This window comes from Papaver somniferum, chromosome 2 (assembly GCF_003573695.1).
Source record: "Papaver somniferum cultivar HN1 chromosome 2, ASM357369v1, whole genome shotgun sequence".
Lineage (NCBI taxonomy): Eukaryota > Viridiplantae > Streptophyta > Magnoliopsida > Ranunculales > Papaveraceae > Papaver > Papaver somniferum.
In genome coordinates, this window is record NC_039359.1 from 68,533,253 (window position 1) to 68,555,433 (window position 22,181).

The window sequence follows — 22,181 nt, forward strand, 5'->3', positions numbered from 1 at the left end:
CCTGGTACATCTTCTTCAGGTATAATTAACAAACCCTAACATTTTCCATAATTTCATTTTGTTTTTATTCATGTATTCTGGTTTACTTGTCTAATGATTTAATTGAAAGGGTTCAAATCGTATAATTTGAGGTATATATTTGTGAAATTGCAAATGAGATATGGATAAATAGGGAATATCAGGGTGTATTTCTCTACTTTGGGTTTGTAATTTTTAAGTTAATCTTGTCAAGTGTGGTAAAAAGTGTTGGTCTGTGAGATTTTTTGCCTTTTGTTGAAATGGGGGTTTGTTGTCTGGCTATGTGTAGTATCTGAATGTTGGTTGTTTTAATGTTCTAACTCTGGTGTTTTTTAACTTGTTTTTTTCATTTCAGATGGATGCAAATGCAACTCAAAGTCAAGCTGTAACTGAAGTTGGTTCCTCTATTCACCCAACATCTGTACCTGTACCTTCTGCTGATGCTCAGCAAGCTGCTCAAGGAGATCCAGATGAAGCTACAACTCCTGCTGTTGATGTAGCCAAGGAGCCGAAATCCATATCAAAAGATTGGAAGGATTTTATAAAACTAGATGAGGAATGGGCACGGTGTAAGCATTGTCATAAGAAATTGAAATCCGGTAGTCAAAAGAATGGTACGTCTGGGTTATGGAAACACTTGAGGCATTGCACCCAGAATCCTAATAAGAAGAAGGTGGAAGGACAACAGTTATTGATGTTTGAACCCCAAAGGCCAAGTGAGGATAGTAAATTGATTGCATCTAATTTCATTCAAGAAGCGTGCAGAAAGGCTCTTGTTGTGTTTATCATTGTTGATGAGAAACCATTCAGAATTGTTGAGGGTGAAGGGTTTAGGGCCTTTTGTCAAATGTTGGAGCCTAGATTCAAAATGCCGAGTCGTATGACCATTTATAGGGATTTGTTACAACTCTATCTCGATGAGAAAGTTATTCTGAAATGTTACTTTGCATCTACGAAAATGAGGGTGTCCTTGACAACTGACAGATGGACTTCACCTAACAATTATAAATACATCTGCGTAACTGTTCATTTTATTGATCAAAATTGGAAGTTACAAAAGAGGATCATCTTGTTTTGTCAAATTGAAGGTCACACAGGCAGTGATATTGGTCAAATGTTAGAAAGATGTTTATTGGATTGGGGTCTTGAGGATGTGTTTGGGGTTACTCTAGACAACGCTAGTTCTAATACGAAGGCAATTGAATATTTGAAGCAAAGTGTGATTGGTTGGACTTCATCTCAAGTTAGAGCCGAATATTTGCACGTAAGTTAGTTTTTCTGATTTGTTCATTTCTAAATTCTAATATTTGCATGTAACTCTGTAACTTTTCAATGCATGTGTTGAATTCAATGTATGTGTACATTTCATTTATGATTTGTTCACTTCACTCTTACCAGGTCAGATGTGCATCTCATGTTCTTGCCATTGTGACAAGTGATGCAGTCAGACTCTACAATAAGTCGATATGTAGGATCAGGTCAGTTATCAAATATGTAAGTAGATCTCCTGCTAGGTTGAATAGGTTTAAAAATTGTTGTGAATTAGAAAAGATTGAATATACGCAAGGTTTGATCTTGGATGTGAAAAGTAGATGGAATAGTACTTATTTAACGTTAGAAGCTACTGAAAAGTATGAAAAGGTTTTCAAAAGGTTAGAAAAGCATGATAGGGACTTTAGACAGAAGTACATATTTGAAGAATCAAGGAAAGATGCTTTACCTGATACTGATAATTATGACATGGAAATTGATAATGTTTTTGAGGATTATTCTAGTTCTGAATCTGAGGGGGAAGTTGAGGATGATTGTAATAAAAAGGGGAAGAAAAAGACTAACAGCAAGAAGAAAAAGCCTCGTCAACATGCTCCATAGGAAGAGGATTGAAGATATGCTAGAGGTCTTCTAAAGTGCTTAAAGATATTTTTTGATGCTACTGTTAGATTTTCTGCCTCCACAACTGTTACAACTCCTGGTTTCTTGTGGGAAGTAGTACTCATCCATGAACAGTTAGTTGAGTTTAGAGATAATGCAACTAATGATCCATTTATTGCTCGTATGGCTGATATTATGTTTAGAAAGTACAATTTTTATTGGGGTGCTTATGAAAAGATGAATTATGTCTTGTTTTTCGCTCAACTGTTGGACCCAAGAGAGAAGGAGAAGGGTTTAGAATTTGCTCTTCAGTGTTTATATGAGCAAGACCTTGTTAGGGTTAATACAGTTATGAGACAGGTCAAGAGGGACTTTAAGATACTCTTTGAAGAATACAAGTCTTTTCATTTAATTAATAAGGAGGTGCCAAGTTCATCTAGTAGTGTTGTAGTTGAGAACTCAGTTATTGTTCCAAATGGTGGTCGACTTGCTACTCTTCAGTCAAGGAAGAAAAGGCACAAGAAGAACCAATCAGCTGCCGAGGCAACAATAACAGAGTTGGATATGTACTTAATGGAAGTGTTTGATGAGTCTGAATCGGACGGGAACAATACAAGCAAGTCTAGTTTTGATATTCTGGCTTGGTGGAAGGCTAACAGTAGCAGGTATAAGATACTTTCATGTATTTCAAAGGATATATTAGCCATGCCAGTGTCTTTGGTTGCCTCTGAATCAACTTTTAGCACCGGAAAGCGTGTGCTTAGTCCATGGAGAAGTTCTTTATCTCCAAGAACAGTTGAGGCTTTGCTCTGTTGTCAAAGCTGGTTAAGCAAACCCATTGATCTTGATCTTTTAGCTGATTATGTACCAGATGATAACTCCAAAGATGAGGAAGGTAATATAAACTTTTCTTTGTTTGATTACTATTTCAGTATTCATGTGTTTGTTCGATAATACCTTGCTGATTACTCCATGTTCTTTCTGATCAAGAATATTACCATTGGGTTTTAAGTCTTACTCTCCATGCCTTATGTTATTTGCTGACAATCAAAGACCCACATTCACACCTGATAAAGCTTAGAATGTCAATGTATTTTTTTTATTATTGTCCTTTAACAGAGATTGTTGGTTATCTGTGCCTGTTGTTAGATTTCAACTCATGCCTTTTATGCATAAACTAAAACATAAATTATTGTTGCAGACATCTTGGGTGTGGTTCAACTGTCAGAGGTATTGGATGCTTGATGCTTGGAGTTGGAGTTCGTTTTTTTTCGCTCCAAACTTATGAAAGTGGTCAATTTCCAAAGCCGAACTGCCGAAATGCTGTTTTTTTTGCTTTGCTTTCTGTTTTTTCTACTTGAACTCTTAAACATTTGATGTTGTTGAACTTAGAAGTTTAAAGATTTTTCTTAAAGTATGTATGAGTCCAGGTCTTAACACGCTTAAGTCTTAACAGTTAAAGTTTTTAAACTTAGAACTTTCAACATTTTTTGCTTTGCTTTCTTGTTGTTTTTTTTACATATGCAGTAATCAGTATGCAGATATGCTACAGGTAAAGAACCGGTCCCGTCCCATCCCGTACCGAATTAAACAGGTACAGGTCCCGTACCGTACCGTATTGTACAGGTACAAGGTACAGGTACCGGCCATAGGGAGGTACAGGTACTGAGCTAGGCAAAAACCCGTACCGTCCCGTCCCATGTGCTGCTCTAGGTAGAACCAATACTTGCAGTTTGCATACTCTGAGATATGTTCTCCATCACTTCGACACTGGTTTTTCCTCTGGAGATTAGAAGGTTCTCTAGACTAAAATTGATAAACAAATAAGGGTTTATACTTTTAGGGTTTGGAGTTAAAGGATGATATATATATTATCGGTTTATAATAGGGGTGAAAATAAACAAGATAAGTTTGTTTCCTAAGATAGTTGAAGGAATAACTGTGAGACTTAAAATCCGGGATATTATTTTTGAAAAACTTTTGAATTCTACAGAGAGGGAAAATTTTCTTGTTACGGTTACTGAAAGTTTGGTATGTAATTAGGTTTTTGACTTTTCCAACTCATTGGGAGTGATAGTGATGATGAAGTTTAATCAACATGATTAAACTATGATGAAGATCCAGGAAGTACAATTGGAGTTGACAAAGAAAATTTATATGGATCCTAAAACAACCTTTTGGAACACAATGATATGGGCAACAATACGACTTATTTGAAAGTTGTTTTTACTTCGATAACTCGCTTAGATACTTGGAGGTTTTATCATAAATGATTTCCACGATTGGAGATTACACAGATTTCAACAAAGAGTCCTGCAAAACAGAATTAGAAATCCATTAACATATTAATACCAACAAAGAATTAACAATGTATATATATCTAATACAATAATCTGATTTCGACCAATATAATCAGATCAAAAGATAAAACTTAGATTTCTTCGACGAGCAAATCTAAGACATAAAAGTTATGAAGAAAGAAAAGATTAAACCAAACTAACAAATTTCGAAAAGACATCAACCAAACATAATCGGAATGAAATCAAAAGATCATATGAAAAAATCAACCAAACAAGTTTTTGTAAAACTCCTAAAAACACGGTGCTTCTCTATTTGGAGTAGGACTAACACGTTTGCTTTCTTCAAAAAAAGGACTCAGTTAAGTACTTAGTACCCTCCTTATATAGACTTTGAGGAAAGTGCTCTGAGTTTTGGTTTGAACGATGTTATTCGTATAGATTGGTTGAGAGCAATGTTGATAAATAAGAATTTGTTTCATCATTTTTAATATGAATTCTAGTTTCTAGTTTTTGTCTGCTGTTTTTGGATAGTTTTCGAGTGCACGCCACAATGTGGTCCAAGTGAATTACGACAACTACAAAAAAATGCAACGCTTCATCGCTAATCAAAGTTACAATTCCAAGCAAGGCCAAGAGAAACTTTCTCTACATTAAAGAAGAAGAATATCATTTCCGTTATCTCTAACACGATATATACATAGGGTTTCAAAGTAAACCTTTTAGCTTACCAAAAAGAGTAAACCTTTTCAGAGAATACGTAATTCTTCAAACTCCACATTTGATGAGGATACCGACACAGTGTCCGTAAGGAGAATTTTGTGTTAATTAAAACATTCATTTCTGGCTCTCGTAACTACTCCAACTACAACTTCAATATTATTGTCCTTTGATGAGAACCCCACGTCATACTATTGTTCTCTTACTCGACTTGTATAGGTTCTCAAAGGAAACCTTTCAGCTTACCAAGAAAATAAGTAAGGAAAATGATAGATAACTCTTCCAACAGCACAATAGACGTGTTTACTGAACACACTATAAATTTAAGCCTTAACCTCCATTTTCTGCGATATTCAGCCAGTATTTGAGAACTTTGAGCTCCAAATCAAAGTAATCTTCTATACACTTTAAAGCTTCATCTACTCTCCATATCAAACCTAAATAATTAATCAAAGCTATGGAACTAGCACTCCCCCTTCTAATCCTGGTAAACTGCTCATGTTTTAAGATTTTGGTATAGTTGTTTTGAATGATTGCTTTTTCATTCTACTCTCTTGGTTTTAATAATTTGAATACTTATGCATGTACTGCAGTCTGTTGGAGTTTCCCTTCCCAAAGCACTCAGACAAATTCTACCAGGAGCAAACTACCCCAAATGTAGTCCGCGGTCCGCCACCTTTTGCCGTATCCACCGGCGCTCTTCTGTTGCCACCGACTTCCCCGTGCGCATGTCTACCAGGTTGCATTAGCTGGAAAAGACGGAAAGACTCTGCTATCAGCCATGTTCATTTGCCACCTCGACATGTCGACCTGGATCGCGTTCCAACAGCATCCTGTTCTCAAGCCGGGATCCCATGTTTGTCACATTCTTGTTGAGGCAGATGTAATATGGTTTGTTTCTTATACCAATTAATGTACTACTAAATACCTATCCGATCGGGAAAAAAGAAAATATGTACTACTACCAAATAGGAAATATCGATGAATAATACTACCTCCGTTCTAAAAAAAAGTGATAGTATCTCTGTTTTTAAGAACAAAAGGAGTAATAAATGTGTTGTATACGAGCTTCACAAAATAAATAAAATTTTGTTATGATTATGTATTCCAAGGAGTATCATTAATCCAGATTTTAGAAATTTATATTAAGGAATCACAAGTTCTTCCCTCATCCATTTTTATAATTAATTTTAATCCGGATTTTAAAAGTTTGTATATTAAAAATATTTTCCAACTAATCCATGTTTTGTTTATACATTTGTGATTGATGAATTTAGCAGTAATCGTGCTTGAACATTGAAGTTGTGGAGACATCTATCAATACTTTTATTAACTAACCGAGCCTATAACTAATTTGCCGATCTAACCTTTAAAAGTATTCATTTTCAAAAATCACTCATTAGATGCCTAAACTGGCTTGCATATCAATCATTTTGATCAAGGTTTCTTCTTTCAAATGATCTTTAATCTTAATTTTCGTACACCAGTAACACAATCTATTATTTTAACTAATTTAAAATTAAAAAATTTTGATCTCGGTTTCTTCTTTCAAATGATCTTTAATCTTAATTCTCTTACACCAGTAACACAATCTATTATTTTAACTAATTTGAAAAGATATTTTTGGCCGTTAACTAAAGTATATGAATAAGGGGTGTATAAACTTCATTATGACCTACCGAAAATGGAAGAATGATACCCTTTAAAATTTCCACAGTCCCCAAAAATATGTATCTCCTAAATATGCGCAACTTTTTTTTTTTTTACCGAATCAAGGGATGGCTAGAGCCTCGGTTAACCCCTCACTTAGCTTCCATAGGTTATTGGTGGGAAAGAAATTTTCATTTCCTTGTGTGAAGGAAAGCTCAACTGCTAAATGAAAAACCAGTGGTAATTTTTCGATGACTTCATGGGGATCATCTATTCAAGTTTAAACATCATACAAGAACAAGACAAAAGCTAGGATTCTGAAATTGGGCTTAGTTCACATCGCCAACAGATTGTTTCTCATCAGACCTTGGTCACCGTCACCATTTATTGCAGCCATATTGACTCCATCAAAGGGGTCCCAATCCATCTCTGGAATGCAGTTACTTTAGCTAGGATTGCTAAGCTTAGTACCTACATGACGACCCTGCAGCTCAACGATCCAACAGTAGCCAGTAGGGGGTATGTCTTGGTGCCTGCATTTGTTTAGTCCAAGATTGTTGAGCAACTCTGGATCAGGCATTAGTTGCAATCACTCATCATCAGAATCTTGTATCAACAGTGCCTACAAGAGATACGCAAGGCCTAACCTAACTAAATTAAGCAAACATGCATATACAAGAGCTTCAGCTTCGGCAACAATAACCCAGAGTTGTGAATGTGAAATTTCACAAATGGGATTCAAATACAAGCATTTAGGCAACTCCCTAATTAGTCTGCTTCCAGACTAAATCAACCGGATCCTGGGAAATTCTCAGGGCAGTTCTTACCGTAGGGGAAAATTAATCAAGACAACTTCTCCTAGAAATAAACAGAAAGTAGACAGGTTTAAACAGAAACTAGGCAAAAGGTAATCCTTCATGACTAAGTAGAAAACATTGACTGACAACATTATCCAATCCATAGTTTGATAACCAGAAAATGAGAAGAACTAAATTCAATATTCAAAATCTTTAACACTAACATACTCAAAACCCTTGTTATGTCTGTAGAACAAAAAGAGAAGATCGACTGCATATTCAAGCCTTGTTGGTTTTCTTGGAAGTCTGCCTGTTCCTCTTCTTAACACCAGACTTGGCAACCTTGAGACTCCTGTGAACAGCGCTCAACCTTGCAAGAGCTGCGCTCTTCAAGTCCCTTCTGTAGAAGTTGTCGGCAACCTGAATAATAACAAGCAATCAGCTTTTAAGAATGTAAAGAACAGTATAAAAGAACGTGTAATCAGTTCCTAGGAAACCAGAATGAAAGAACAATTACACATAACCAAACCTAGCTTCAGGAGAACCAGATAGCAACAAAATATAGCACTAAGAAAAAGCTAAGAAGAGGTTTATCTCAGACCAAAATAGCATACATACACAAACTGAAGCTAAGCAAAATGAGGTGAAGCTAAGCATGCATATACACACAATACAAGTTTCAATTCTGGTGTACCAACAATTAAAACTATAAAACCACAAACCAAGTACACGTGAGCAACTAAGCATTGATGGACATAAAAGTGAAACATAACTGACTACACACTACTGCAAGCGTAACATAATCAGTTCATAGCAACTAAACTTATTTTGCTTAGTTCAATCTACCTGAAACATATACATGTCAACACATGATTACAGAACACATGGCCACAGAACACTGACAAATGTTTTGTAAATTAAGCTAACAGCGTAACATAATCAGTTCCTAGCAACTAAACTTTTGCTTAGTTCAATCTAGCTGAAACATATACATGTCAACACATGATTACAGAACACATGGCTACAGAACACCGACTAATATCAATAAGACTTCGACAGTGTTTTCACTTCAACATATCCAATAGAATGTGAGAACCCCAAATACTTGACTATCCAGCATTAGTCATCATAAGATGACCTCATATTGTAACACCAAACATACAGTAATCTACATCTTGCTGAATCATATGCACTACCAGGTCACAAAACTCAACTACCCAAACATATAAAATTCATCTAGACAAAATAGTCAAGCTATCCCAACAAAGTTCAATAACAAAATCTGATAAACATGATTCAAGGGTTTGTCCAATAAATTACCTGGTTGGCAACAGCCTTAGCCATTCTACTGAATTCCTTCTTCATGACAGTTTTGTGTACCAAAGCTGATGGGTTCTTTTGCCTGTTAGTCTTGGTAGTAGCAAGAACAATACCCGAATCTTTTCCAGCTTGAACTGAAACGGTCTTTGCGTTTGCTAACCCTACAAAACCCCAAATCACCACAACAACAAATCATCAACAAAAACCCTAAAATCTCAAAACAAAACCCAAATCAGAACTCAAAAGTACAAGATCTCTAGATGAAGTTTTGATTACCAGAGTGTTTGAAGGAGTTAACGTTGTAGAGATTGTTAGGTTCTTTACTGAACTGAACCATTTGATTTCCATTTCCAAACTCTTTGACGAGGAAAGCGTTGTTCCTCTTGATGATCTCCCAAATCAAAGACCCTGGTACTGTTGTCATTTTCTTCTTAACCTAACAACACACAGAAAAGGGATTTCACTGAAGATTCAATGAATCAAATCCAGAATCAAAATCAAACAATAAGAACGAAATCAAGCCAGAGATTTGTTTATACTTACAAGGAAATGAGAAGATTAGGGCTTTTTCTTCTTCTTCTTTGTGCTGCTGCTCTAGGAGTTTTTGAAGACTAGAGAGGAGAGACTGAACCCTAAATCAGTTTTTATATGTAAACCTCAAAACCCTAAGGCGAGAAACATGTAAATTTCCTAAATCGTCCTTGTATTATTATAAAGTTTATTTGCAAGTCACAGTAGTTTTGGTAATAGTTGTTGCATACCCTTCTTAATATTGGGTGAGGACTGAGGAGGTGCGTTGAGTCGAGGCCCAGCTAGGGTATACGTTAGTGGGGGCAGTTGCCCCACTTCCCTGGCTTGGAGCAAGTCTTGGGTGCTTCTTGCCAACATCTTAGAGAGATGGCGTACACCGGCATGTTAAATTGGTTGGCTACAGAGGCATGTCTAATGCCTAACTTATTTTTTCTACCAGAGTTCTAGTTTAGCATAGTTCAACCACAGAATGCACACCTGCATTTCAGCGTCAATCCCGACTACCAATTGACTAAGCCAAAACGGTGCAGAAAGTCAAGGGAACATATAATTTGGAAGAAAAGGAATTACTCGACGACACTATAGAAAAAAGAATGAGTGTGTAAAACAATGCCAGTTTGCTCCTGCGATTACGTTAATACAGATTACAAGTATTCAAACATATCAAAACTAAGCAAACAAAATTTCCAGGAGGAGAGAATTTCAGTTTCTTTCATCTTTGCATAAATGAGAGCAAAAAACAGGTGTTTCTGCGCAGCCGGTGATGAAACACAGAAGTATTAACACCACAACAACAATAAAATCAAAAGCGAGATTTCCTTTTGCGAGCTGTGTATTTTGAATCTGGAGGCACAATGTTTCCTTTTTTCCTCATTTGCTCTTTCTTCTTAAGCACCCACTCTCTACTCTTCCCTTTCTTGTTTATTTTCTGTCTTTTCCTTGGTCGCTGCCTGTCCGCCATGGAAACCTGCACATTAAAAAGAGATATTGTGAGTATATGAGATGGTGGTGTTTCATGGTGGCTAGTTTAATTGCCTTAAACCACATCTAAGTTGATCACCCATGTTTATAGGATGTTCTACATATTTCAGCACGGGGTGAAAACATAGACAAAATCATATAAACAGATAGCTTACCGTCTTATTTTCTTCGTCATCACTACCCTCATCCTCGGAGCAGCTCTCTTCTTCATCTCCTTCTTTGCCACTTGGAACGGCGGTGCTAAGGGATGGTGCACCACAAGTCAGTACGAGGTACTCCTTCCTACTCTTAGAACTGTTGTGAATATTATTATTGTCAGTCCAACTGATTTTGCACTGTAGTATACACAGTATAAAATTTCTCTAATAATGATAATAAACGATTTATGACTTGTTTTCCGATGTAAAAGAAATAAAAATTCAACAAATACAGTACCACAAATTTAGCTCGCATCACAGATCAGAATAAATCAATAAATACATGCTCCTCAACGCAATAAGACACAAAGGGTTTACTGAGTAGGCAATACCCTCGACCCTATAGAGCCAGTTACTAGTTAATTTTCCTCATTTATTCAACTGAACGTAATAACTTTAGGTGGTTAAGATTTAGCAAAACTCAACTGCTCTACATAATCTTCTAATCATCTAAACCAAACAAATCAGTGGACCAAATTTTGATTTGTGATAGAACATGCTATGTTATTATGTCACATGGGATTTACAAAGTTACTTAGCAAAGAAACACCAAAGTGGCAATCTTCTCGTTTTCAGCTGACAAACTCCATACCGGAGGATGACATATACCATCCCTCCATCCATTTTCAAGAGACAGAGAATGGGCTGAGGGATGTAGGGAGCTCATGTGAATTACCCTTGGCCAAGAGGATAAGCCCATGAATATGAGTTACCAGGAGAGGTTACATCTAGATATTTGAGTATTTGATTCTAGATATTGTGACGTAAGTGTACCCTTTTGATTTCTCAAGATAAACAATGATTGTCCAGGAATTCAACTACTAAAGAGCTCACCCTACATTGACCCATATATATTATAATTATTGGCTTCAACTGTATGTCCAATCACAGGGGTCCACTTGGCTATATTGTTATGCTTAAGGGGTAATGTCTAAAAAGTAACGGGTTATTATGAAGCTTGAGGAGACATATTTCACTGCCACAAACTCCTTCATATAACCCCTCTCCATCACAAGGCCACAACGGTGAACACTTAGGGCATATTACCCATAAACATAAGATAAACCAACTAGCAGAGGACCTTGGTGATTGGACATAGGGTTTAAGGCGGAGTCTTGCCACATATTTGTGTCAATATATGGCCATACTTTTACAAAAGATTTTAAAGGTCTGTTATAGAAACATCATAAATCAACCTAAATTTACCTGTGGGGAAAATCAACAACCACACCACCTGCAAAGCCAGCACGCATAGCAAATCCCAGAATCAATTCACGCTGGTCATTGCTTTCAGGGTAAACTTGAAAAACAGCTCTAGCTCCCCTAGCCAAACACCGATATAGTGATCCAAAAAATGCCCTACAATGAAATTGCACCATTTCAATATAGGTCTACATGAAAGATAAACTCAATAAGATGTTAAAAGAACCAGTTTAAGACATACTTCAATCTCAGTCTTGGGTTATGAGAGGATCTGTCCGCATTGCAGAGCCACTGTTTGATTTAGCGACAACAAGTACAGGTCAAAGTCAGTGAGTAAAACATCTGAAAAAGAAAAACGTCTAACTCATGCATGCACCAAAAGACATACTATACGTGTGAACTGATTCTGAACCAAGCAATTAAGCTTTAAAGCTTAGAGCATAAAACTGATCCAATTATCAATGCACATTTCATATATGAGGTCAAAAGAGTTCCAACCTGCACCGCTGAGATGCTAATAGCACCATCAATAACTCCATCTCTGAAACCTAATCCCTGGAACCAAAAAGGAAACAAATGTTTATAACATCAAATATTTAACCAACGAACGTTGATCTCCTATGAAATAAAGAGATAAAGAAAGATAATGGTAAAGGGCGGTTAAGGAAATCTTTAAAGGTTACACAGTCCCAACTCCCCAACAATGTCTATAGGCAATGCCATACAATGCATCTTCTTTTCAAAACTATCTATAGCCAGGCTTGCTATCACAAAGTAAAAATAACGAGTACGGAGATGGTTGAGAAGGTCTAATATAGCTATCAGAATCTACAATTCATCGTTTCTTTTTTGGGAAGTGCATTAACTAAGCTTCTAAATATTAGAAGGATCCTAAACAGATATCAGAAAACGCTTTCAACTTTTATTTGCTCAACATGAATAAGAACCCTACAAATATTTAAAAGTCATTGGCTCCAGACTACAATGTACAATAATAGCTTCTCAGAACAATATTTATGAACTTTGGAAAACTAGAGGCCGGTTGTACTGAGGTTTCGGCACCTATGTCCAATCTGCAGCCCGGAGCTACCTAATCACTAGTTTTGTAAACTATGACTCACAAATCAAACACAAATTCATCAAGACGGCAATTTGGGTGAAAAACGAACAAGAAGAATTACCTGACCCATATCACTTAGCAAGAGATCACCTTCTACTTCCCGCTCTAACGCAACATCTATTATCAAACCGAAACTAAGATTAATCAAATGAAAATCCAGCACAAGCGATTTCACTTTACAAAAAAAAACAGACCATTTCACTTACTAAGCATAGAATCAGAGATGTCTAAACCAATCCACTGGTGTCCACTCTCAGATAACGTTTCTCCACTTAGTCCAGAGCCACAACCTAAAAACAAAACACCAAAAGAATAACAATCAAAACCTAATTCCAAACTTCAGATGTATGCTAATAAAAGCACAATATGCAGTAGCAAAAACTTCACTCCTGTATTCAATTAGAGTGAAAATCCTTCATTTAAAGCAAACAGAACTCACCAATATCAAGCAGCAGCCGCGGAACATCATCGTCAGGCAAAGCAAGAAGCTCTAATGCTCTCTCAGAAAGTTTTGCCTTAAACAAAAAAATCCCATAAACAAAAATTAGTAAACAAAATTAGACAAGGATTTGATTTAAGAATTACAGAAATGTTGAGGAAGTATTGGTTTGATTGTACCTGAATTTCAGTGATACGAGAAGAAGAAGTATATTTCCTAGCTTCTGATTCATTGTAGAAAATCTCAGGAGGAGCTTGAAACTCCGGTCTTGACATCCTCTGATGCTCTCCGAGTGCGCCTCAGGTGGCGGTGCAGTAGCAGGGATGGTGGTGGTGCGGTGGCGGAAGAGAGCGCAGGGTTTTGGTTAGTAATGGTGTCGGTGGAGGAGGAGATTTTAAGACTGTTGGATCTTCTGGTAACAAAGATTGAGAAGGGTTTTAGATTTTTCATTTTTAGGTCGTCTGAACTTAGTTATGGGTCCAGAATCCGGTTCGGGTTTCGGTACATGGGCCTAGACCAAGCTCATAGGCTACAACTTTTTTTTTTTTTTGATCGGTAAAAAATTTAGTGCTAGCGAAGTTCGAACTCAGGTTACTGATATCATCACCCAATAATTTTACTACTGTACTACAGTGACACCGGTATAGGCTACAACTTTTGCGAGTTTCTTTTTTTGCTTTTACGGCACAGTTGGGGGCTTGACCTAATTTTAATTTTACTAGGAAAACTCTGCCAGCTGGACCAGCATTAGATATTTATTACTAAGAGCAACTCCAATGGGCACATCAAACAGCTCAGTTTGATGATTATACATCTACAGTGGAATTGGGAAACCATTAAAACGGATGAGCAAACCCCTCGAATAAAAGGTTTTGCACATCGCGTCTCATACAAAGCCGATCGGCTCTAACTGAGACGGCCGATTTGATCAGAGACTATGGTTGCTTAAAAAGCCGAGAATCGTCTCAAACAGAGTCGACTGTCGTTCTCCCTAGAGCATGTCGGTTCAAACCGAGCCGGCAACGGCTATCAATCCTCTTCCTATAAATTGGGTCCATTTCAACTTTAAACTCACATCTCCACCTTCTACACATAGAAAAATCTTATAATTCATCTTCAATCTCTCCTTCAAAACCCACAAAAATTTATAGTTTCAATTCAGTCAAACCTTCCACACCCACCTAATAATTTCACTGCATTTTCTTTAAAACAAATTTTTATAGAAAATGGCAAGTCAAGCAGTTACACAAAATACTTCATCAGAAAGAGTTCGCGGTACGAAGTTCAGTTTGGATGAAGATAAGCTATCTGCAGAGCTTATGTAGTATTGACGCTTGATCCAATTAACGGGGTTCAACAACCACATGCAACGCTTTGGGGAAATAGTTTACACAATTATGTCAGGAAACCGGGAATCTAAAAAACCGAGATGCGACCGGTTGTCACATCGTTTTTGTGCAATCGGTAAAGATATGAACAAGTGGGTTGCTTTGATGATGCAGATGAAACTAAAAAGGGGAAGTGGTGATACTGATGTCGATCTGGTAAGTTGCATTAACGTACTGTTTAATTGATTTACAAATCATTTATCAATTTGATGCAAAATGCTAATTTATATATTCTTGAAACTACAGCAACGAAAAAAAATAGAGGAATGGCAAAAAAACAGAACTTCTAATTTTAATCACGAAGCATGCTTCCACATCCTCAGAAAGCTCAACCGATACAACCCTGATTTATTGGATGGATATGATGTGCCAAATGAATCCCTTTACGAGACCGGTGGATCCCAATATGGTAGTCAATCCCAACATGGTGGATCCCAACATGGTTCTCCAAGTTCTCCTTATTCTTCACCAGAAACAAACTCACACCCTCACCTCAACACTGGTGCATCAATACATGGCAATTCTAATTTGAATGTTAATGGAAAGGCTAATGTATATATGGGAGGGAGTCAGTGTGAAAAAAGCCAAAAAGCTTAGAAAGGAAACTCAAGATGTTGCACAATCATCAAATTCAGGTTCATCAGAGTTGAACCTTCAAGGTTATTTTGCAAAACAAGAAAATAATGATATTGATAAAGTAGTCATACGTAATAAAATGGCTTCAGAAATGAAGAAATCTCGTAAGGAAGTTGAAAAGAATATTTTTAGTGCACACATGCGAGGAATCATGCAAATGGACACTTCTAAGATGAATCAGACACAACTTCGTCACTGCCAAGATGAATTTGATGCACTCCAAGAACAAAAGGCCAAGCAACGACCACCAACAACTGACGGGTCTTCTTACTAGACAACGAAGAAGACAACCATGAGGAGGATATCGATAATGCCATAACATTGGTTTAATTTCAAAATCCATGAATGTTTAAGTTGTTCTATGTAATCATTTTAGTTTTATAGTTTCAATTTAATCCTAATTTGCAACTCAGATTATCAGAGTACACAAATCAAACTACCGAAATCAAATCACACTAAAAAAACATTAAATATTGTGAGGGTTTCTTCTTCCAAAATCATCATCTCACAAGTGAGAAGTGATATTCTCCATTAGTCTTAAATGTGAACCTCTATTTTGAATTCTCTCTTCCACCATTCTGTAATCTCTTGCAGGGATACCCCGTGCGGGTTGAACTTCTTTTATCAAATCTTTATCTGGATAATGAACCCATGTTTTATCCCATCAAGTTTTCTCGATTACCGTATTTTACAAAATGAAGCATGTGAGCATAATCATGTTCATTTCTGTTGGTTTATACGAACAATATGGTCCACAAATTATATGAAACTTTCTCTTCAAAATTCCAAATGCTCGTTCCACATCCTTCCTACATGCCATCTGTTTTTTGTCAAACAACCATTTATCACTGACATATTCCCCATTTGTAGGTATCTCATCGTAAGCTTGGACTAAAGTTTACCACTGCGAATAAATTTCGTCCGCCAAAAAATACACCATGTTATAGTGATTGCCGTTGATGGTGAAATTGGCAGTTGGAGCGTTTCCATACTTCAGTACTTCGAACAACGGTGATTTGTGCAAGATATTAATGTCGTTGTTGCAACTCGGAAGTCCAACAAAAGCATGCCATATACAACAATCATAAGAAGCTACCGCTTCCAAAACCACAGTTGGTTTTTTGTAGTGGCCCTTATATTGACCTTGCCACACCCAATGCATGCAATCAAGGCTACTTAACATTCCAAGAAAGCCTCTGACCCAATTCTCATCTAGCAGACAATTGACATCATCTTGCGTGGGATACCGTAAAAAACGTGTACCAAAATGGTCGACTACAGTTTCGCAAAACATTTTGAGATTATCATATGCAGTTTTTTTGGCCATTCGAACGTACTCATCACAAGCATCCGCAGGAAGACCATAACCAAGAATCTTAAGGGCTGCATTGACCTTTTGTTCAAGACTACGCCCTCGTATATTTCGTGCATCAAATTGATAGTTAAATTTAGGGTTTACCCGAAAAAGTTCTCCAATAACCCGCCTGACCAAGTGATTGGCGTTCGGTAGCGACGATGAAAATCCTCATCAGAGTAGACACTTCTATTAATAAAACAATCATATACCGCTTGTTGGTGACCTTCCTCTCGAAATCTCCATGTATATCTTCTCCTCAATACATCTCTTGGTTCTTAATCTCGTGGAACTTTCCCGATGTATAATTGTAGCATTGCGTTAGTTCTGGATCTCTCATCGTCTGAATCTTCATCCATTTGATCCAGCTGCATCAACAAATGCTTATTGTTGATGGAAAATTATTTCCGCTAGTAATTGAATTTCTTCATTATCCATTCAGGATCCATGATGAATGAAATTAATGAAAACAAGAGAGAGATAAAAATTGGAAGTTTTTTTGTACAAACAGAGAATGAAATGTATTCGAGTGTGTTTATATAAGTGTAAAACTAAACATAGCCGTTGGGGGCGTACTAAACATAGTCGTTGTTGATCCATACAAACCGGTGGGTTCATACAAGGATGAGTGTCGTCTCCACTTGAGACGAGTGTCGGACCAGGTTGAGCCGACCGGCCTAATATGGTACACTCGTCTTATTCTGACTCGATAAACAATCTTCCCACTGCAGAAAACTTAGTTTTCCCATCTACCTGGCACCACAAACAAGCTTATTTTCATAGTCCCATTGGACTTGTTATGATTGAAAATATATGTTCCCCATGTTTCTAGAAAAGAGATGTTATCACTTTTCCAGTTTGGCTATTTTTAGGCTAAAATGAAAAAGTAATGGTATCTCTTTTCTAGAAACAGGGGTATATGTTACTTCAATCACATGGATGATTTTTTTTTTGAGATGAATAGTAAAGCTTGCAATTGTTTTTTTTTTTTTCTTTTTTTAAAGTTAAGTAGATTAAAACAAGATTATGGAAACAAAGGAGTGTCTAAAGTGTTGGTTACCCTTATCTCATTACAGTGATCTGAGATATTGGTCTTGACCAACATATTGTTCACTCCATCGGTAGAAATTTGAAAATATAGTTGACAGTATTGTGTTTACATGAAAGTATGGGTGATGCCAGTGAGGAGTCTGATAAGTGGAAGTGAATGATAACAATATGAGAAGTGGGACGTAAGTGTAACTATATAATCTACATTCATTGTTATATTGCTTTGTGTAATTACAACATGTCTCATGGGAACACTTGTATGAGTTGTAATGTTCATCCATGGCAGGATTCGCTCCAGAATTGTCATAATTTGATGCTCGTCTCTATGATTCCAAACTTTCCGATACGTAAGTTCTTCATTCCATATGTCTGATTTGCAGTTTTGTTCCCTTGTATTTTTGGTAATACTGTGAAGTTAGAAACTTTATTTTTTAGGAACCGTTTGTCATATCCCATGGACTGTAATATCATTCTGGATATAGTTCAAAACTCATATATGTCATGTTTTTTCATCTACATAGAAAGCTTGTAATTAAGGAGTCATCAAACATTACTTCACCTGGCTGACTGTAAAATTGATTTTTAGTCGACTTTTTGTGTTTGTCTACCATTCTGCTTACTGATTATTCTCCTACATCAAATGTTGCACTAATATCCTCTTTTATATTGTATATAGTATTTTTCTATGACTTCAAACCAAAACATTGATGATATTTTTGGTTATACCATTGTCTTGACTACAATTTTCATTTGCATTGTATTTCATCGCAGTAATGTTACGTCATACCCTTTCTTGTGGTGGGTGTTCTATGCAGCCAATGCCCTGAGAACAGAGTGGATTATGCGTAGTCCGATGGATCGTATGGTCATTTTGTTATCTTCTATGATTACTTACATTTAAATATCTTAGGTACCTAACATATATAGCATAGCAAACTGTAAAAGAGAATGTGGTGTATAAGGCTAGTAGTTCTTGCACGTCGGGGTGTTTGCGATTTCACCAAAGGTTTGGGCTTGATGTTCTACTTGCGGGGCAGTTCGTGTATTCATGATGATTCACTTTAGGATTTTGATCTTTTGGTTTATGTTAGAAAATGCAGATCACATCTTTCTTCTGTAACTTGATTCTTTGCTCTTACATTCGCTTTACTTGGTGCGTTATTCTTCAAATTTCATCATAGTATATTAACCTTTCAGTGATTTTTCCACACTTCTTTTACTTCAGTGATTTTGACACCGTTTGTATGTTGTAGGTGTGTTTTGGAATTGTTGGATCGGTTCATCATTCGGTAGGATCTCGTTTTGATGGTTTGAAGTTGTCTTTAACCTTAGAACATAGATATATGACTTGTATGAATTCAGAGATTCATTATTTATTCTTTTTTGTAATTCTGAACCTAAGTATAAACTGAATTCAGTTATGAGTTGTGTAAATAATACAATGATTTTATTTAAATGACCATTTGCATTTATAAATCCGATATTTATTTCAGGGTAATTTGATTTGAGTTCAGTTCAGATTTATTTCATCCCTGTCAGTTACTCTGCAATCAGCCATATCTGGCCTGGAATTCGGCTGAATCAGCTTTGGAATTAAGCTAAATTCCAAATTCATTTTTATATTATAAAATAAAATCTGCGACATAATCCAAGAATCGTTACTAGCGACAACTTGAAAGTATTGTAATTCTGAGTCAACTTGAAAATTTCGTTCAAGAAAAAGACATTAAATCAAGGCACTTTCAGCATACGACACTTTCCAACTATCTTAAAACGAGTTTTTTACACTAGTGACTATTCAAGGTTTAAATGTCTTACAATGAATCAAAAATCAACATATATAATTAGGTGACGCCATGAACCAACACGTAAATTGAAAATGTAAGGTTATTTCCCAAGACAGTAAACAGATGGTCGAGCGATCAACTAAAGATTCTTTACAAAGAACTTAACTATACCATGTTGAACACACAGATGTGTTATTTATATGCTCAGTATAATACCAACCGTAAGGAAAGCATTAAAAGCCTGTAAGTTTCACCACCAAGATAAATAGACTTAAAGCGAAAGTCCGAAAATGGATATGCAAATACAAGCAATTTTGCAAACATAAAACAAAAATCTAAAAACAAAAATAAAAACAAGTTAAACAAATAAGAAATCAAATAGCAACTGCTCCCCGACAGTGACACCAAAATTTGATGGGCTGTCGTAGGCACAACAAATTAATAAAGATATTTCCCAATAATTAACTAGTTTTATAGCGGTAGTAAGAGATTGTTCCCACAGAGACCTGTGTAATTGATAGGTTATTTGTATCAGCAAAATAAAATAAAATAAAATAAATAACAAAGGGGAATTGGTTGTAAGATAAATAAAGATATTTCCCACTAATTAACTAGTTTTATAGCTGTAGTAAGAGATTGTTCCCACAGAGAGCTGTGTAATTGATAGGTTATTTGTATCAGCAAAATAAAATAAAATAAATAACAAAGGGGTATTGGTTGTAAGATAAATAAAAAGACAATAAGAAAGTAAAGAGATGATCAAGGAATCCTTCGCCGTTACCAAGCAATAGCTAGTCAGAATACTTATCATGAAAACAAATTTTGATGATTAAAACTATAAATAGATTTGTATTAAATAATAAATCTCCACGCTTAGAACATTGAATTCATCCTTAATCAACAAAGGATTTAGCTACTCATATTACAAAAAAATGAATAATGGTGGTTTCCCCCTTTACCTAGGTTTTTTATGTATAATAAACCCTAGATTGTGATATGATGATATATCATTCATGGCCTAATACCTCTTTATATAAGTTTACATTTCTTGGCCTCCAACTATCTAGTTTGGTTCAAGAACACGACCCGAAAATACGAAATAAAGACCCTAACCGTGAGTTTTAGCCTTCAACAGTTTATATACCCGTTTGCAAACTTAAATTTTGTAATAAAATCCAGGGAAATAAGTTTGCATACCTGTTTGCAAACTGAAATTTCACTTAAATCCGTTTGCATAACGGTTTGCAAACTTGCTTGTATTTGGTATTCAGTGAAAAACTTGTTTTGCCCACAACTTCTTCTTCGGGACTCGGAATGACCTCATTATTTTATAATTCTTTTCCTCTTTAAGTTATCTTCAATATGATGATAATAAACCATGAATTTGAATGAGTTAAGCTTGGTATTTGTCATGTCTCTTGATTTTGAGCGTTTTGCTCCTTTTCGTCGCACTTCTTCCACTTCTCTTGGACTTGGGAACTTGTATACTTCGAATACTTCTCTTCTTGGATATTTTTAGCACTTTGTAGCTCCTTATTATAAGATTCACCTAATAGAGACAAATAAGAGAAAATAAGAGTAATAATACGAATACATGCAAGAATAATAGCTAAAACAATTATGAAATGGATACTAAAATCATATGAATTATGCACTTATCATCACCTTTAGCACCAGCCTATACAAATAAACTTGGATCTTCATCATCATCACCAACCCGGAGGAGAAAGCCATCACCCCCTTTGCATATACCACCACCAAAGAAAGAAGACAAAGATTCCTCGCCAGGGCATGATTGGAGTTACTACCTTCAGAGTGCATTACTTGGGGAAAGTATGTTGTTTAACGTTTATAAGATTTTTTGGAATGGAGGAGGAGCAGCACCATCACCCAAACAGACCTGTGTTTGGTGCTACTCCAAAACTATAGCCCTCCAAGTGATGAGATCCATAAAAAGGATCGAAGTACCAAGAAATAATGGTAATGAGTGGGAAGCAAAAAGAATAATGAGGCAAAAGAAACATCAACAGAAAAACAGTAGCATCCAGGGCCGTCTCATGGTTCCTGAAGGCTCTAGGCGAGCTCCAAGTTTTGCCTTTTTATGTGTCGCAGTACGCTAGAAAAGATTTTTTTTTATCTTTTTTAAATAGTGTTTGCACATACAACCTTTAAAATATGACTTTCCACCAAACAACCTTTAAGATCTTCGTTTCTTGGTATTATAGAAGATAATCATATTGAAATGCTTTTATGCATTTAAAAGTATTTATTTATGTCTTTAAAAAGTATTTTATGATATTTATTTTTTATGTGAATTATTTGAAATTAAGGAATTTCTTTTTTTAAATGGTTACAAAATATCCAAATTCATAATAATATTATATGCGAAAAGATATTTATACTAAAAGAAAATTAATCATATTGTGCTAGAAAAATATATGTAAAAAGGTATTCATCAACAAAAATGAAAGTTTATATAACGACGCGTTGTATTTCATATACGAGACAGTTTATATAACGACGCATTGTATCTCATATACGTGACATATTTTGACAATTAAATAATAGTACTATGAACAATAAATTTAGTAATACGCTTAAATGAAATTTCATATACAAAAAACTATTCATATGCAAATAATCTAATGCAAGAGAATAAATTATGTTATAAATTTTGCATATGTTAATTTTGTTTAAAATATAATATTTTCTCCAACAATTTGAAAGTGACGCGTTTGCAAATACTAAATTGAAAATGTAAGAAAATGTTAATTAAATGAATTTTAATGTATAAAGAAGAATAGATAATTTTCAATATGGG

The 22,181-nt window shown here is 35.8% G+C and overlaps 2 protein-coding genes across 2 annotated transcripts; both read right to left on the minus strand.

Moving 5' to 3' along the window:
- Positions 1 to 7,441: 7,441 nt before the first annotated feature.
- Positions 7,442 to 9,305, minus strand: LOC113347943 (60S ribosomal protein L28-2-like). The gene is made up of 4 exons (XM_026591633.1): positions 9,218 to 9,305; positions 8,951 to 9,110; positions 8,675 to 8,835; positions 7,442 to 7,774 (listed from the first exon to the last, which is right to left on the minus strand). The coding sequence occupies exons 2-4, from the start codon at positions 9,096 to 9,098 to the stop codon at positions 7,634 to 7,636; spliced, it is 450 nt and encodes a 149-aa protein (XP_026447418.1). The 5' UTR covers positions 9,099 to 9,110; positions 9,218 to 9,305; the 3' UTR covers positions 7,442 to 7,633.
- Positions 9,306 to 9,787: 482 nt separating this feature from the next.
- LOC113353474 (18S rRNA (guanine-N(7))-methyltransferase RID2-like) lies at positions 9,788 to 13,566 on the minus strand. The gene is made up of 9 exons (XM_026597060.1): positions 13,325 to 13,566; positions 13,146 to 13,221; positions 12,913 to 12,996; positions 12,768 to 12,823; positions 12,085 to 12,141; positions 11,828 to 11,877; positions 11,590 to 11,742; positions 10,342 to 10,480; positions 9,788 to 10,172 (listed from the first exon to the last, which is right to left on the minus strand). The coding sequence occupies exons 1-9, from the start codon at positions 13,418 to 13,420 to the stop codon at positions 10,008 to 10,010; spliced, it is 876 nt and encodes a 291-aa protein (XP_026452845.1). The 5' UTR covers positions 13,421 to 13,566; the 3' UTR covers positions 9,788 to 10,007.
- Between the last annotated feature and the right edge of the window lie 8,615 nt (positions 13,567 to 22,181).

Bases quoted from the DNA above. Each gene is read 5' to 3' on its own strand.
- LOC113353474 (XM_026597060.1), bottom strand. From the start codon at position 13,420: ATGTCAAGACCGGAGTTTCAAGCTCCTCCTGAGATTTTCTACAATGAA. The intron at 13,222-13,324 runs GTACAATCAAAC...TTTTTGTTTAAG, and splicing joins CTCGTATCACTGAAATTCAG to GCAAAACTTTCTGAGAGAGC. The intron at 10,173-10,341 runs GTAAGCTATCTG...TTTAATGTGCAG, and splicing joins ATGACGAAGAAAATAAGACG to GTTTCCATGGCGGACAGGCA.
- LOC113347943 (XM_026591633.1), bottom strand. From the start codon at position 9,098: ATGACAACAGTACCAGGGTCTTTGATTTGGGAGATCATCAAGAGGAAC. The intron at 8,836-8,950 runs GTAATCAAAACT...GGGGTTTTGTAG, and splicing joins TAACTCCTTCAAACACTCTG to GGTTAGCAAACGCAAAGACC. The intron at 7,775-8,674 runs GTAATTTATTGG...GTTATTATTCAG, and splicing joins CTAAGGCTGTTGCCAACCAG to GTTGCCGACAACTTCTACAG.